This window comes from Mauremys reevesii, linkage group 8 (genome assembly GCF_016161935.1).
Source record: "Mauremys reevesii isolate NIE-2019 linkage group 8, ASM1616193v1, whole genome shotgun sequence".
Taxonomy (NCBI): domain Eukaryota; kingdom Metazoa; phylum Chordata; order Testudines; family Geoemydidae; genus Mauremys; species Mauremys reevesii.
This window is the reverse complement of record NC_052630.1, coordinates 97,808,000-97,824,526: the sequence shown is the minus strand read 5'-3', so window position 1 is coordinate 97,824,526 and position 16,527 is coordinate 97,808,000. Positions and strand designations below refer to the sequence as shown.

At 48.4% G+C, this 16,527-nt stretch overlaps 1 protein-coding gene across 10 annotated transcripts in view; it reads right to left on the bottom strand.

The window, feature by feature from the left end:
* The window catches only part of LRP8 (LDL receptor related protein 8), a 451,875-nt gene that overhangs the window by 24,029 nt on the left and 411,319 nt on the right, over positions 1-16,527 (bottom strand). For 8 of the 10 annotated variants that reach the window (XM_039486534.1, XM_039486533.1, XM_039486537.1 and 5 more), the window contains 4 exons: positions 8,388-8,510; positions 7,885-8,007; positions 4,475-4,594; positions 4,222-4,347 (listed from right to left, as the gene is read on the bottom strand). In XM_039486534.1, the coding sequence (XP_039342468.1) occupies positions 4,222-4,347; positions 4,475-4,594; positions 7,885-8,007; positions 8,388-8,510 (492 nt within the window). The remainder of the gene's footprint in view (positions 1-4,221; positions 4,348-4,474; positions 4,595-7,884; positions 8,008-8,387; positions 8,511-16,527) is intronic. The other 2 variants (XM_039486538.1, XM_039486539.1) reach the window with 1 other exon arrangement.

The following is a 16,527-nucleotide window of genomic DNA, read 5'->3' as shown; positions in this document are numbered from 1 at the left end:
TGAGGAGTCTGAGCAGCAGCAGCAGCAGCTTGCCAGAGCAGCAGCAACATTTGTTCTTATTCTGCCCCACTTGCTAAGAAGTCACAAGTGAAACACAGAGGGGTTTCTTCACTCTATCAGGGGTCATCGGCAACCGTTCAGAAGTGCTGTGCCAAGTCTTCATTTATTCACTCTAATTTAAGGTTTTGCGTGCCGATAATACATTTTAACGTTTTTAGAAGGTCTCTTTCTATGAGTCTATAATATATAACTAAACTATTGTTGTATATAAAGTAAATAAGGGTTTTAAAATGTTTAAGAAGCTTCATTTAAAATTAAATTAAAATGCAGAGCCCCCCCAGACCAGTGGTCAGGACCCGGGCAGTGTGAGTGCCACTGAAAGTCAGCTCGTGTGCTGCCTTCGGCATGCGTGCCATAGGTTGCCTACCCCTGCTCTATATGATACATTTTTAACTCTGAGGTGTAGGGCCTGATTCTGGTTGCTCATGCCTGGATGAGCTAGGGAGCTGGAAGCAAGTATCCAGGGGGCTGGAAGGCAGCATCCCTCCCCAGCCTGTGCAGGGGGCAGTCAGAGGCCTCCTCGGGGTTGCACTGCCTGAGTACAAAGGGCAGAGGGATTGTAGCAGGGTGGTCACCTGCTCCTGTCCTGGAGGAGGGCTGTGGAAGGGCAAGATGCCTGGGCTGATTGGGAGGAAGCAGGCTCAGCTGGGGCCATGCCCCAGTCAGGGCCCAGCTGGCCCTATAAAGGCTTGAGCCAGGAGCTCAAGCAGAAAGTCTCTCTCTGTGTTCAGAGAGAGAAGGGCCTGGCTGCAGGGAGCTTAGCCCAGTATCTGGAGTGGAGCAGGGCTGGGGAAAGGCCAAGGGAGCTGGGGAGCTCTGGCCTAGGAAAGCCCCAGGCTGCAGGCCTGGTAAGGCCTATTAGGTACTGGGTTGCAGGGGCAGCCCACGGGTAGCCAGAGGCAGCAGGTCCAAACCCCTCTGCCTGTGCTGAGTGGCTTATACTGCAGTCCATGCCAGCGAACAGGGGCTTGATGGAGACTGGGCAGCAGCCAAGACTGAGGTGAAGTAGTGTTCCCCTGGGAGGGGGAGACCCAGAACTGTGGAGGCACTTTCAGGGGGACAGCACCCAGTTAAAGGGGCACCGGGGTCCTGGGAGGGATATGGGGGCCAAGCTGTGGCAGATCACCGGCCTGCAGAGGATGCTCCTGGCTGGAAATCGAGCTAATTCCCTGAGAGAGCAGCAGGAGGCGCTGCAGGGGTGAGTCCCACACCTTTACAAGGACATTAGTGCCGTGTCCATGCCTGGTCACCGGAGACTGGCTCTGCAGATAGCACATCTGACACCTCCTAACAGGAGGGATGGGGGCACACTTAAGTGTGCTCCAGCAGAGCTCTTGGACTCACTCAGCTGGTGTCTGACCTTCGCAGGCATGAAGCCTCTGGCCCCGACAGCTCATGTCAAATGTAATGGCATCCACCTCTACTGGGGTTGTGGTACTAATGCCACAGGCCAGCCCAGAGATTCTAGCAGGAGATGTCAAATTGATTTTTCTTATGATAAACTCAGGAGAGATGGAAGCACATTATCTGTGTTGTTTTCCTCAGGAAAAACTGTATGTCTCTCCGCTTCCTTTGTGACGGAGTACTTACTCAGGCAAACCTCCCACTGCAGGGCGTGTGGGTATGATAAAGGGATGAGCACTGCTCGTAAGGACCGGGAGATGTGTGCAGTCAGTGACCCTCAAACCAGCAGAAGTGGTGAATAATTCTGCATATTTTCAGTGTGTTGACCTTTGACCCATGACCTCAGCTCAGGGGATCAGGTAAATAAACGTTTATCTTAGAAAAAGTGAAGATACTTGCTAAATTAGTGCAAATTAAACTAAAGCTATAATGCAAGCAGGAGTAAGCAAAGAAATTAAAAGTTTATTTTAAAATGGGCTTTTCAGTGAGCCTGAAGCCTAGTATTCAGCGTGAGGCTACTGGCAGTAATAGTATACGGTCACCTTAGGTCTAGCAAGAATTAACCTAAGTAACCAACCTTGGGTCAGAAGATTTAGCCATAGGCATCTTCTGATAAACTGTCTTGACTCCTTAACTTCTATCTGCACGAATGTGTACAATTGTCAGAGCCCCCAAAATGGGTAGCAGGCATCACAAATATGGACAAAAGGCCAAAGCCTAGTCAAATATGGTCTTAGAAATAGGTGGGTGTAAGCAGAGGTGGATTAAAGTTTTTGGTGGGGCCCTGGGCCAGAGCAAGTCAGGGAGGGCCCAACCCGCTCTTTCTGCCTGCGGTCCTGCCCCCCTTCCGCCCCTTCTGCCTGCAGCCCTGCCCATGGCCCCACCCATTCTGTCCCTTCCCCCCCCAGGCCCCTGCCCCATTCTGCCCCCCCTACTACAGTCCCCCGTTTGCTCCTTTCTGCTCTTCTCCCACTGCAACCCCAAGACCGGAGAAGCTCTGTCCCCTCGCCATGGCCCTAGGGCCACAGTGGAAGTAAGAGCTCCCCCAGCCCTCAGACTGTGGCGGGCAGCTAGAGTTCCTCCAGTCTCAGGGCGGCAGATGGGGTCCCCACACTGGGGCTTTCCCTGCCACCTGGCGCTGCTGCTGGGGAGCGAGGTCAGGGTGCAGGGGCTTCCCCTGCCCCCAGTCCTGCCAGGGAGTGGGGTTGGGGCAGGGGGGTGCCCATTTTTCCAGGGCCTCCTAATTGGCCAGGACCCCTGGACACAGACCTCATCAACCCAGTGCTAATATGCCACTGGGTGCAAGGAGTAAGTGCATAAAAGGGGCTCAAACCCAACCCTCAGCAGGAGTGACAACCTTAATGCTTAATCTCACCCTAAGGGGAACCCACATTCATGACTATACCTGATGAGAAGTCTCTGTTACTCTTGTTTTTCTAGTTCTGAGAGTTTTGTCTCTATTGATCCCAGTATTAATAAAACTCATAAAGTATCTCTGTGTGTGTCACCAAGCGTCATCATAATTAATCTCTACATAGTCCCCAAAGAAAAAACCGATTAGTGACAAGTGCATTCTGCACCTCAAATTAATCATCAGGCTACAAGTGGGAGCTTCGCTTGAGTAAGGACTGCATGATTTAGCCCAATGGCTCCTGTTTTCACTGGTGAGAGGTCACTGCCTAAAAGACTTGAACTGAGGGGAAAATACTTAAGGAAAGAGTGAGTTTATTGAGAGTTCCCCAGCTCCTACTTGGAGGCAGAGGCACCCTGCACCATGTGGGATGTATGGGACAGAGGGAACATTGGGAAGGGACAAAAGAGCTATACAGGAGGAAGCTGAACAAAGGTTCCAATTGGGGTTCTAAAAATGTGAGCCTCCCCTCCACCCCCCAAGCCTGATGGGGCTTTCCCAGCAGCCACGCTGGCTTTACAGCTGCCCTGCAGAGACCCCGAGGGGGCCAGAATTTCTAAGCAGGCAGCAGAAGGGTGGGTCCTAGGACAACCCCTAGGTGGCAACTCCAGGCAGTGCAAGGAAGGGCCCGGCCTGTACATAAAGTCTGCCGGACATGCTGACTTTAAGGACTTTTTACATACAGTATAGTAGGTATAATAAGAAAACTTATCTGGAATTCCCAGGACAAAACTTTACTGAGCCAGCTCCCCCAGGGAATCACTCCTCCAAAGGCCAGTCCCTTCCAGGAAATGCCATTCAACGTGGCTGATCCTAGACCTTTTATAATATAACTTTCCAGCTCCCTGACATTAGCATATTTTCTTTTGCAATGAGCTGGGACCTTTGTTTCTTCTAGAGCAAGTGAGCTGCTGCTCTGTTCTTTTTGAGATTGTAAGAGTTTGGGGAGAGGCGGGGGATGGGTCTGCTGGAAGGGCTGGCTAACCCACCTATTTTTGATTGTGTTCCTTTTTTCTTATTATTACTTAATTTTTGCTGCACTGTTTTTAACACCTGTCAAGAGACTTTCCTTTTTAGTCTCAGCTTCAAACTGCCAACTGCTGACTGTAATCTTGAGCTGCACACACACTGCTAAAATATTCTGATCTGCATGATGAGTGGAGCTGTTGCCTCGGGACACATCTGCTGTCACTGTAGCAGTTTTGTATAGTTTTAAATGACTCCATTTGGCTTTTAATTTTCCTTTTGTCTCCTTTCCCCCAGCCATTGGCCCAGGGACCCATGTTTCTTTATAACGCTCATACTGCTGGGTCAGTCGGGTCTGAGTGCTTGCCGGGTTGCCTTACCTACAGCTTTGCAGTTCTTGGACAGGGTGTCCATCTCGTATCCCTCGTAGCATTCACATTTGTAGTCTCCCTTGTAATTAATGCAGATCTGGCTACAAGCGTCTGGATTCTCACATTCATCTATGTCTGAAAGGAGCGTTTGAAACCCATCAATAACTTGAAATCAAACCATCTGTGATGGAGCAATGCTGGAGTGACTATAATTACGTCTCTGTACAGTGAAACAAGAGACTGCCGTTTGCATGTAAATTACCTCCACACGTTTTTTTATCCAGAAGCTTGTATCCGGGAGGGCATTCACATTCATAACCAATCTTCAAGTCTTTGCATATGTGTGAGCACCCACCGTTGTTGATGGAGCATTCATTTTGCTCTAAAAGAGGCATACAGATTATTTAGGATAAAGGATGGCTTTTAATCACAAGACTGAGTACATTAAAAGGGGGTTGAGGTACCCAGAAATGTTTCAGTAGCTACCAGCTGCCGGTGATTGGGAGCTGGCAGTATAGAGCGCACTAGTGACTTTACAAATAGAAAACACCCACCAAAATTCTCTCTCTCTAACATTTTAAAGTCCCTTTGGACTAGAAACCAGTGGCCTAAAATGCTTATGCAAATCAGAGACCCTGGGGATATTGTACAAAATTCTTGGGTTCGCAGTTCCCAGCCAGTCCTAAGTCTTTTGCTTCCATGCATTAACTGTCAAGGGGCCTGAGAATTATCCCCACTTGACTGCTCCCTCTCCCTAGTCTGGTGGCACATACCAAACTGATTCCTTGAGCTGTAATAATCCATTCCAGGAGAGTCGTCTGACCCAATGGTCCCAGCTCACTGGGGAGAGTCTACGTGGTATTAGATAGTCCCATCTACTACACCAGGGCAATCTATGCTGAGAGAGCCCCAGAATATACCCAGATACAGTCCTTTGGAGACATTCCCACCTAACACCGATGTACAGTCCCGAGCTAACAGGGAGCTGTGGACAGTCTGACTGCTGACAGCCTAATCTAACTCATGTTTACAGTCCATATAGTGATAGTCCCATCTAAGACCAAAAAGCTGTCTCATCAAACGCTGTTTTTCCCCCTTGTGCTGAAATTGAAAGAGTAGAATTATTGCATCCTCGTAACTATAACTGGAGAGAGGTTGAGGAAGGTTGATTTCTTGCCAGAAATAACATTTTTCGTGTTGTTCCAATTAACCTATACGAGGTGAAGAGAAACGTCCTCCTCTGTCTAGGATTGCTGATGCAGATGATGTGGGAGTTCTGGGCCATAGTGGTTCACTGGGGCATGCAGCCCCCATCAGCTTGAAGCTTTAATGTAATATACAGTCAGATGTATTTATTTATTTTTACTTCTTGCTTCCTTGCATACCATTGTATAGCAGCACAGCAGAACCATTAAACCAGTACCCTTGGAAGAAAATAACAACAACAACAACAAGCCAATTAACGTCAACGGGCTAGGAAAACACTGCACCAGAAGAGACAGTGTCTTGGCTGTAGCATGCTCCCACTTTCCTAACAAAGAAATACGCACATTATTAATAGCAGCAAGATCTCTAGGCTCTGAGTAGCTGTCCACAGAGTCGTATTGTGTGCCATAGCTGTTCTTTGACATTTAGTAAATGGGTATTGCCTTTTACTATCCTTATATTGGCCTCTAGCCTATTAGGCTGCGCGCGCGCGCACACACACACACACACACTTCAAAATGCTACAGGTTATTGTAACTTAAGCCAGGATTTGCATGTTAATCATACTTCTGGTTACAGGGGTGCTTTGTAGCATGGATATAAAAACAGAACTTGGGCTCTGGTTCTCTCACTGCAGCTCTTAACACAGACCTAGAAGTAGGCCAAGTGTAGACACCACTCGGCTCAATTTTCTATTATGGAAGAGCAGCCAATTAGAAACGGGGGCCACATATCCACCTGACAATTTAAATAAGATGAGTAATAAAACTCTGCATTGTTTGGCGCCTTTCTGAGCATCTCAAAGTGCTATGGAGAGGTTGCTAAGTACACTTAGGCCCTGTTTTACAGACAGGGAAACTGAGGCAGGCAGTGGTTAAATGACTTGCTCAAGGTCACACAGTGACCCAGTCGCTGGAATATAACCTGTCTCTCCTGACTCCCACTTCCCTGTTCTAATTTCCTGCATGTTGCTGGCGGCACCCCTTATGTCGCACCATGCGGGTGCCACTCTGGAGGGCGCCGGAGCTAGTTCCCTCCGGATACTGCTCAGGAAAAGCTTCCGCCACTGATGCACGTGGCGAGCACACACATTGAATATGGGATGGACATGAGCAAGCACTCAGAGAAGAACAGCAATGTTAAATCACAGTCTCCCAAGCATACACGCACAGACTCCTCTGTGCTGAGTCAGGTGTGCGTGAAATGCATCCGTGTTCATGGGCTGGTGATGTTGGGTGCAGGCGGAGACCCTATGAGATCCCCCTGTAGCTTCCCCCATCTCTCTGTTTGGGTTGATACGGTGTGACAGGCGGCACAAGCGGCATTGCTCGCCTTTGTCAGCTCTGGGATAAAGGACAAAAGTCAGCACTAGAACGTCACACCTCGGTCTGGGTCATGTTTCCCTATTTCTGAATCAGGATTTGAAAGAAAAAAAAATCTTCCTATATGTGAAATATTTTTTTCACTCGGTTACATTTTCTGAAGTAGCCTCTTTGGACTAACAATCTTTGAGGCCAGATTATTGCTGGTTCCATACAGGTGTGCGAGGGTGGAAGGGAAGAACACAAGGAGCCTGTCCCATACACCTTTGCATACAAGCCAGCCACAATCACAGTCCTTGCACTGCCTGAGTGCTCCAAACTAGTGCTGCTGCTGGCAGTATTCTCCTAAAAGGATGGGTGAAAGGCTCTAGGAGTCCTCTAGGAAGAATGGAACTGCTCTTTGGTGGTGTGGTTTGGATTCTCCTGACCTTCTAACAATGTCTACGCAGCAAACAGGTGCTTGTCAGAGATGTGCTTGTATGGCATCTGTGATTTTCACTAACTTGGGATCCAATGTAATTTTACACAGAGGGAATTTTTATCAGGCTCATCTGACACCATACCCTTAATCCCTAATGAAAACCTCAATAACATAGAATCACAGAACTGGAAGGGACCTCGAGAGGTCATCTAGTCCAGTCCCCTGCATGTAGAACATGGAACATGTAGAAACTGGAAATGGGAAACACCCATAGAACTCACCTATCTGACAATAATACTCAAAAAGCACTTTCTATCTTTAAAGCATTTTACAAACACTAATTAACCCAGAACACCAGTGATTATCTGGTGTCAGGGGGATTAGAATTTATGAGTTCCTTGCTCCTGGACCTGTGATCAGATCACACATCCCTCCATGAAGATAAAGTGCATTTCTTGGTGGAGGAGAGTGGAGCCTCTGCGCAAGCCTCCAGTCATGCCTGTGCAAGCCCAAAGACCTAAAAAAGCCAGAGAGCCCAATTCTGCTTCCATTTATATCAGTGCAATGGGTACAGTGTGTGCAGAGAGAGAGAGAGAGAGAGAGAGGCGGAGTGCAGCTAGGAATGGCATTAGCAGCCACATGTTGTTATTCTGCTAGTCATGAGCACCAGAGAGAGAAGAGGTTAACACAGCAGCAATAAGAGGAAAGAGGCGTGTACTGTACCACATTCTTTCACAGGCTCGTCAGACCCGTCCCTGCAGTCTCTATGTGAATCGCACACTTTGACTCCATCAATGCACTCTCCATTTTTACACTGAAACTTCCTGGGGCTTTCACACGTGGACTCTGTTTTGATGGGCAAGAGAGGAAAGCGACTAAATTAGATTAGGGTCTTGATAATGAAGACTGAACATCAAGCTTCAAGAGGTTAAAATTAGCAGTAATGAGATGGTGTTAAGCAAAAGAATATTTGGACTGAACATCATGCAGGATTATTTTTCTTCCGAAGAGTGAGGTCTATTAGGACTTTGGAAAAGTTCCTAGCCAAGCCCCATTACTGGAATAATTTAAAATGTTCTATAAGGGACAACCCTGCATTGGCCTGGGGAGATGGCTTAGGCAAAGCTAATAGGCCTTTTAAATCTCCAGTGCCTACAATGCTCTGACTGAGCTGGACTTCTTGTTGTACCATACACTGGAGTGTAAGGTGCATTGGCTATACGTACCGTTAATGCAGCCTGCCTCATCGCTGTTGTCAGGACAGTCGTGTACCTTGTTGCACTGCTTTGCTCCGTGGATACAGGTCCCATCCCCACACTGGAACTCATCAGGGCGGCAGGTCACCAGTGCTTTAAAATGACACCATCAAACTATTAACCAGTATGGATTTTAAATGGCTTCATACAATAGTCTTTAACCGCATACAGTAGACTCTTCATTTGGCTTATTAAACTGTACCTAACATGCTCCCTGGGCTCCTGTACCCAATTTAAAACACAAATTATATGTAGGGTTACCAGATAGCAACTGTGAAAAAACAGGACAGGGGGTGGGGGGTAATAGGCACCTATATAAGAAAAGTCCCAAAAACCAGGACTTTCCCTTTAAAAACGGGACACCTGGTCACCCTAATTATATGTAGAGTTCAGTGTGTCTATTAAAGGGCTCAAGAGAAACTCAGTAACTCTTTCTCTGTGCAGGGAGCTTTAAGAGTTAACAAACCTGGGCTCTGTGAGACCAACAGGGGGTGAGGGCTCATCACAGAATGTCCTGCCTTTAGCCCTCAGATGTTTAAAAATGGCAGCTGAGGTGCTCCAGTTGATCTTATGGCAGAGCACGGGGCGTGAAATGGGTCTCTAAGGTTAGCCAGGACCAGTCCGTATAGGGGGAAACCAATACCTTGAATAGCAGCCCAGAGCCAATCAGTGCAGACAATGGAGCTTCCTGTCAGAAACAACGTTAAGCGAGTGGGCAGCCAAATTCTGTGCTCACAGACGTTTGAGTGGCTTTCAGCTTTAGCCCATACAAGTTCCACTGCTGCACTCCAATTCAAAGGAGATGAAGGCCAGGAGGACTGCGTGCCGACGTTGGCTACCTCGCCTCAGCTTTTTATTTATTTTAGATTTTAAAAAGATTTTTTTTTAAAATACATTTTGAAACCTGTCCAGCCTGAGGTCATGGGCCAAATTCATCCCTGGGGTAACTCCACGAAAGTCAATGCAGGGACCAATCTAGGACTGGAGATGTGATTGTCAGAGACGCTGAGTACTCAAAAGTCAAACTGAAGACCAAAGGGAGCTATAAGAGCTCAGCTGAGGGCCAAATTCTGTGCTAAGTTACCGTCTGAAAACATCTCAGCAGACTCAGACCATGTTTCAAGCCTGGAGCTAATTTTCCTGGTCAGGTTATTACTGACTCAAAACAGGTCTTCATAACAGACCCCCCCTCCCCTGTTACAGAGGGCTAGATTCACAAGGGAGACTTGGGCCTGGCAACACTCAGTGCTACAATGCTTAACTTTTGGGCACCCCGCTGCCTAGTGAAATTTACAACCCTGAGTTAGGTGCTCAGGGTCCCTACACAATGCTGGGGGAGAGTCAGGTGCCTGAGAAAGGCATTCACAGAAACCACCACACTGAGCTGCGAGAACTAGTCAGTAGGAAATGCTGAGGAAGGAGTGGGGTCTAAGCCCTCCCCCCAAAAGGGAATTAGACGCCTAACTCCACCAGAGGGAGACGTCTCCATCCACTTGGAATTCACAACTCTGAACCTTTTCCTGGAGTTAGGCCCTAAGTCAAATCAGTCCTTTCTTGTAAAAAACCCAGGAGGAGGTGGAGGAAATGGTGTTGGCCCCCGTATGCTCAAAAGACTAGGGGTTAGAGCACTCACCTGGGATGTGGGAAACCAGGGGTCAAGTCCCTGATCCAAATCACGCAGGGTAGGGACATGAACCTGGGTCTCCCACAACATCCCAGATGAGGGCAGCTAAGTGCTGGGCTGTAGTGCATAAAGGGTGAGTGGCACCACTGACGCCTCTGTGAGTTAAGCATGTCCTGATGAGGCCCTGCAGGCAAGACAGGTGGGAGAATGACTGATTTGAAAATCCCACCAGGGCTGAGCATGAGCTAGAACATCGAGCTCCTTGGTGGTCAGGACTTAGGTGTCGGTGTGCATGGCCACTGGCAGAAATGTAGGTGCCCTAGGGACGTCAGGCACCTATATAATTAGGCAGCAGCTGAGTGTGGTTTTGTGAATGGAAGTGGCACCTAAATGCTGAACTTAGGCACCTAAAGGGACAGGTAGACAACTACGTCCCCCTTGTGAATCTAGCCCAGAGCCTCTACCTGAAGCAATGCCTTCCTTAGGTTATGTTAAACAAACGGCCTCTATAGCTGGGACTCATTTATATTGACAATGAATAAGGCTACGATTAAGTCACAGAGGTTGTGAAAGTCATGGAATCCATGACTTCCAGCAACCTCTGTGACTTCAGCAGTGTCTTCTGCTGCCCATCGGGGCTGGGAGCTGCGGGGGCCGCCAGAGGCGGTGGGGAACCCCCAGCTCCCAGGCTCTGTGGGCCCCTGGAGCTGCAGGCAGTGGGGGTACCCTGCAGCTCCCGGCCCCCATGGGCAGCAGGGGACCCCCCAATCTGCAGGTGGCAGGTGTACCCCACAACCCACAGCTGCTGCAGGTGGCTCCTAGCCCCTGCACAGCTGCCCCACTTCAGGTAGTGTGGGGACCTGCAGATCCCCATTTTGTCCCAGATATTTTTAGTAAAAGTCAGACTAAAAATATCCATGACAAAATCTTAGCTGTAACAATGAGTACAGAAGCTCTATAGATGCTTAAGGGGAGCAGTCGCTAGTTTGATTGCAAAGGAGATCTACGGCTTCCTGGGTATGTTACACACTACAGTTCAGAGGAGACCATCTTCCAAATGTTTCCTCAAAATTCTATTAAAGTAGCAAACTATTTGAAAGTCTTTACTGCTGTGTTTCTCCTTTGGGGGCTGAGGCCAAGTTTTACATGACAGAAAATCATTGCCGCTGACTAGCTATAGGAGGTCAGAGCTGATGCTAATTCATGTAATCCAAAGCCACATGGTAGCATTCCTTGACAATTTCACAAACTGTCTCTGAAAACAGAAATTACGGCTTCTTCTTCGAGTACCTGCTCATGTCCATTCCAATTAGGTGTGTGCACGCCGTGTGCATGATAGAGGTTTTTCCTCTAGCGGTACCCGTCGGGTTGGCGGTGGAGCCCCCTGGGGTGGCGCCTTTATGGCGGTGTATATAGGTTCCTGCTGACCTGCTTCCTGCTCAGTTCCTTCTTACCACCCATGATGGTTGTTGGACCAGCTCGGTCTTGCATATTGCAAGTGCCTACCTTAGGGGTCTTTCTTCGAATAGTTGTTGTAAATAGTTGTGAATAGTCACTCATTAGTGTTAATTAGTTGAATAGTACTTAGCTGGAAGATCTTCCCCAATTCCCTTTCCCCCGGACTGGGGCATGCCTCGGTCCCAGGGCTTTAAGCCCTATGAGAAGTGCCTGTAACCTATGCCAGGTGGCGATCCGCATGAATCCTGCCTCAAGTGCGTCGGGGAGGGCCATCAGGCAGATAGATGCAAGATTTGCAGCGGTTTTAAGCCCAGAACAAAGAAGATGAGAGACTCTGGCCTGAAGCGCCTCCTAATGAAATCTGCACTTCGCCCACAGCCTCGATGTGCAGCACACTGGAGGCACTGAGGAAAGACTCGGGTAAGGAGCATCGGCACCGCTCCCTGGCCTCAAGGCCCAGCTCCACCTTGTGGCACCATTCACAATCGCTGGTGCTGCATAAGACAAAGAAGGTGGACAAGGGCCGCCGGCACGGCACACCAGTGGGGTGTGTCCTGTGTTGGGACACCCCAAACCTGGCCTGCAAGTCCTGCAGCCGTCGACTCCGGCCGTGACAGGGGGGCCATCGAGGCCGGTGCGGGTGGGCTCTATGGTGCCAGAGGATTTGGAGGGAGAAGACCTCGATCCTCCCTCCACACCGGACACATTTGAAGCGGCACGGGATCTGATCGACATGACGGCTCAATCCCTGGGCCCACTGGCACGTGCCCCGGCACCACCACCTATCATGGCACCGACATCAACGGCTCCGACAATGACGGCACCGATGGTGGCATTGCCCCACATCATCGCCCTTCAAGCCCCAGCCTCCACTGCGCTGCTACTCGGGGAGCACGAGGCAGGACTTCAATAGAAGGAGGGACAGGAACAACAGGAGGAGGCCATCGAGATCCTTCTCTGACCAGGGCCACAGTTTGTCCAAACAGCCTCCTGGCCCTAAGCTTAATTTTTGAAGGTGTGCCCAAGGACAAGCCCCAGTCCATCTTCCGGATCCTTCTCCCCCCTTTGCGAACCATCTGTCCCACTTCTACTGTGCCTGGGTCCAGATTACCTCAGATCGCTGGGTACTAAGCACGGTAGAGATGGGACAGTCTATCCAATTCTGTTCCCTCCTGCCCTCCCATCCCCCAACCCTGTCCCTCTTCAGGGACCCCTCTCATGAGCAACTCCTTTTACAGGAGGTGAAATCACTCCTTGCTCTCAGGGCGATAGAGGAGGTTCCTCAGGAGTTCAGGGGAAAAGGCTTCTACTCCCAATACTTCCTCATCCCCAAGGCCAAGGATGGGCTCAGACCTATTCTATATCTGCGAGACCTCAACATATCATAAAGAAAATGAAGTTTCGCATGGTCTCCCTGGCCTCCACCATTCCTTCCCAAGATCCAGGGGACTGATACACCGCCCTTGACTTGAAGGACATGTACTTCTGGACATCTTCCAAAGGTGGGGCTTTCCCCACTGGGACCTATTCGCGACATGGAGCAATAGGAAGTGTCAGTGCTTCTGCTCCTTCCTGAACCACAGCCCAGGTTCTATCACAGACGTGTTTCACCTGTCATGGGTGAATCATCTGCTCTACACGTTTCCACCCTTCCCTCTCATACACAGGGTTCTCCTCAAAGTCCACCTGGATAGGGCCTCATTGATCCTCATAGCACCGGCGTGGTCCCGCCAACACTGGTTCACCACTCTGTTGGACCCATCAGTGGACAGGCCTGTAGCCCTTCCCTTGTTCCCAGACCTCATCACACAAGACCACAGCAGGATACGACATCCGACACTGGAGTCCCTCCACCTCACAGCGTGGAAGCTCCATGGTTAAACCAGTCTCAAATTCAGTTCAGGGGGTCCTTCTCCGAAGCAGGAAGCCCTCTAATCTTGCAACTTACCTCGCCAAGTTGAAGCGGTTCTCGATTTGGTCTATACAGAAAGGTACTCCTCCACCACAAGTTCTGATCCTGTTTATTTTGGACTACCTGCTTGACTTGAAACGGTAGGGGTTGGCGACCTCTTCGATCAGGGTACACTTGGCCGCCATCTCTGCCTTTCACCAATGGGTGAAGGGTAGGTCGGTCTTTGGAAACCCGATGGTAGGCCACTTCCTCAAGGGGCTGGATAGACTGTATCCTCAGGGGAGGCAGCATCTTCCTCCTTGGGACCTCAATCTAGTCCTTGCCAGGCTTATGTCCCCCCGTTTGAGCCCATGGCGACATGTTCCTTGCTCTACCTATCTTGGAAGGTAGCTTTCCTCATGGCCATCATTTCAGCCAGAAGGGTCTCCGAACTCAAGGTGCTGACATCTGAACCCCCTTACACTGTCTTTTATAAAGACAAGGAGCACCTACGCCCACATCCTGTGTTTCTCCCTAAAGCAGTCTCTCAATTCCCTAGAAATCAGGATGTTTTCTAACCTGTGTTTTTTCCCCAAGCCGCATGCCAATAACAGAGACCACATGCTTCATTCACTGGATGTGAGATGCGCCCTAGCTTTCTATATTGAGTGCATAAAGCCGTTTCGGAAGTCCCCACAGCTCTTCATCACTGTCGCAGAGAGGATGAAAGGGCTTCTCATCTTCTCCCAATGCATATCATCCTGGATCACGTCGTATATTAGGACTTGGTATGGGTTGGCCAAGATTCTGGCCCCAACATTGACGGTGCCCTCTACAAGAGCTCAAGCGTCATCTGCCACTTTCCTAGGTCAAATGGCCATTCACGATATATGCAGGGCAGCCACATGGTCCTCTCTATATATGTTCACCTCGCATTACACAATTTCCCAACAGTCCAGAGATGACGCAGCATTTGGCAGCGCAGTGCTTCAATCTATGACCAGATGAACTCTCACCCCTCCTCCAAGAGTATGGCTTGGGAGTCACCTGATTGGAATGGACATGAGCAAGCACTCGAAGAAGAAAAAACGGTTACCTACCTCTTGTAACTGTTCTCCGAGATGTGTTGTTCATGTCCATTCCAAATCCCACCCGCCTGCCCTCTGTCGGAGTATTCCGGCAAGAAGGAACTGAGCAGGCGGCAGGTTGGCAAGGATCTATATACACCACCATAAAGGCGCCACTCCAGGGGGCTCCACAGCCGACCCGACGGGTACCGCTAGAGGAAAAACTTCCGACAATCGTGCACGCAGCACATGCACACCTAATTGGAACAGACATGAGCAACACATCTCGAAGAACAACAGTTACGAGAGGCAAGTAGCCATTTTTTTTAGATACCCCAAAAAAGAGCCAAGAGACATTAAGTGAATTAGCAGCAAGTATCATAAAGTGCAAGCCATGGCACAGTGTTATTCTCCACAGCATCATACAGGATGCAAAATACAGATTTAGGATGACTTCAGTTGACTGCTATCATGTACGGAATTGCTGCATGACATTTTATATAGCAATGACAACTGCAACACCTGTGGAGGTGTGGGGGAAACCCAGCCTTTATAAATACAATGTAACAAAATAAAGGCTGTGAGGTGGCTTTGTCCCCTCCTGCCCCAGAAAGAAGTCAAATCCACCCGTAAATGCACAAAGATAAACCTTTTGCAAAAAACCCTAAGGCAAAAAGCTTTCCCAAGTAATAAATGGTGTCCTAGGAGCCACAGCTTTGTCACCATCAAATTCCAGAAACTAAGTAACTGTGAGATAGGTAAGTGGATGGGAGGCCTCAAAAGCAACATCTATGGACCTACTGGATCATCAGTTTCATTTTCTTACTTATAGGTGGCACTCCTTCCTCTAACTCAGCAGTGAAGCAATTGCCCAACCCAATCCTACACTCATTCAAGTTAGTGTGATTTTTGTCACTCAGTTCAACTAGAGAAGGCCGGCAGTTTATCAAGTAATTTGGGACCCTCAAGACGAAAGGCTCTATGTACCTTGAATATATTTATTTATTATTAGTAGTAATATTAGTAACAATAATAAGACTCCCAAATGTAGGTTTAATTAAAAAAAATAATTTTAACCAAACTTACTATAAAGAGAAATATTTCCATTTTTAAAAAAATGAAATCAATCTGTAGGAAACCCAAACCCAATATTGTACAGCTGCATGAGAATTTGAGGGGGAAATTGTTAACACCAGTTTAGTATCTTTATCCAAGCTGAATGGAGAGCAACATGCATAAATACCAATGCTAGATGGTGCAAAAACTTAGTATGGAAAAAAATTATTTTGCAGTTTGAAAAGTACAGTGAGCAGATTAATTAACCAGAAGTTTGAAAAGTGTTCTGATTTTCACAGGTGCTGATCACCTGTACCTCCAGCTGACTCACTGGGAACTGCACGTGCTTAGTGCCTCCAAAATATGGCCACTGAGGGCCTCACATTTGGCTTCCAACTCTTGACAATTTTGGCTAAGGTTTGTAACACAAAGGCCAAAGCAGTTAACATAAGCATAAAAGGAACAATAAAATTCCCCAGCCTGGGGTTCAACACAGTTCCTATAAACATGGAGTGGAGCCTAACCTTCCCAAGAGCCATATCCCCCACTGTCTCTCTAGTAGTCAATGCATTGCTCTTTCCCTGAACATCTGGGTAAGTGGAATGAGCAGCTGAGCTAAATTTAACTCCTTGGTCACCAAGGACCAGGTAGTTCCCTAAAGCCCCATCGGAGGTGAAAAGAATAATTAATTTTAAAAAATTCATTCGCTTTTAATCACCTAAGTGTGACAAGGGGAACAATTTAAAAAAATGTATCTTTACAATGTTCTTATAAGTACAACAGCATCATACCTGTAATGTTATGGCAAAAGCTATCCTGGAACTTGGTAGGCAGGCAAGGGGTGTGGGAGGCGATGGGAGATTGGCCACGTGCCTTTTTATAACGAAACTGGGACATAATTCCATTTCAATATAATTGGCTGAGTGAATACCACAGGCCACCAATCAGGGGCATTCCCACAGCAACAGGATATCCTGTGTTAGAGAGGATGGCTGTGTTTTTGCAGAGCTTTGT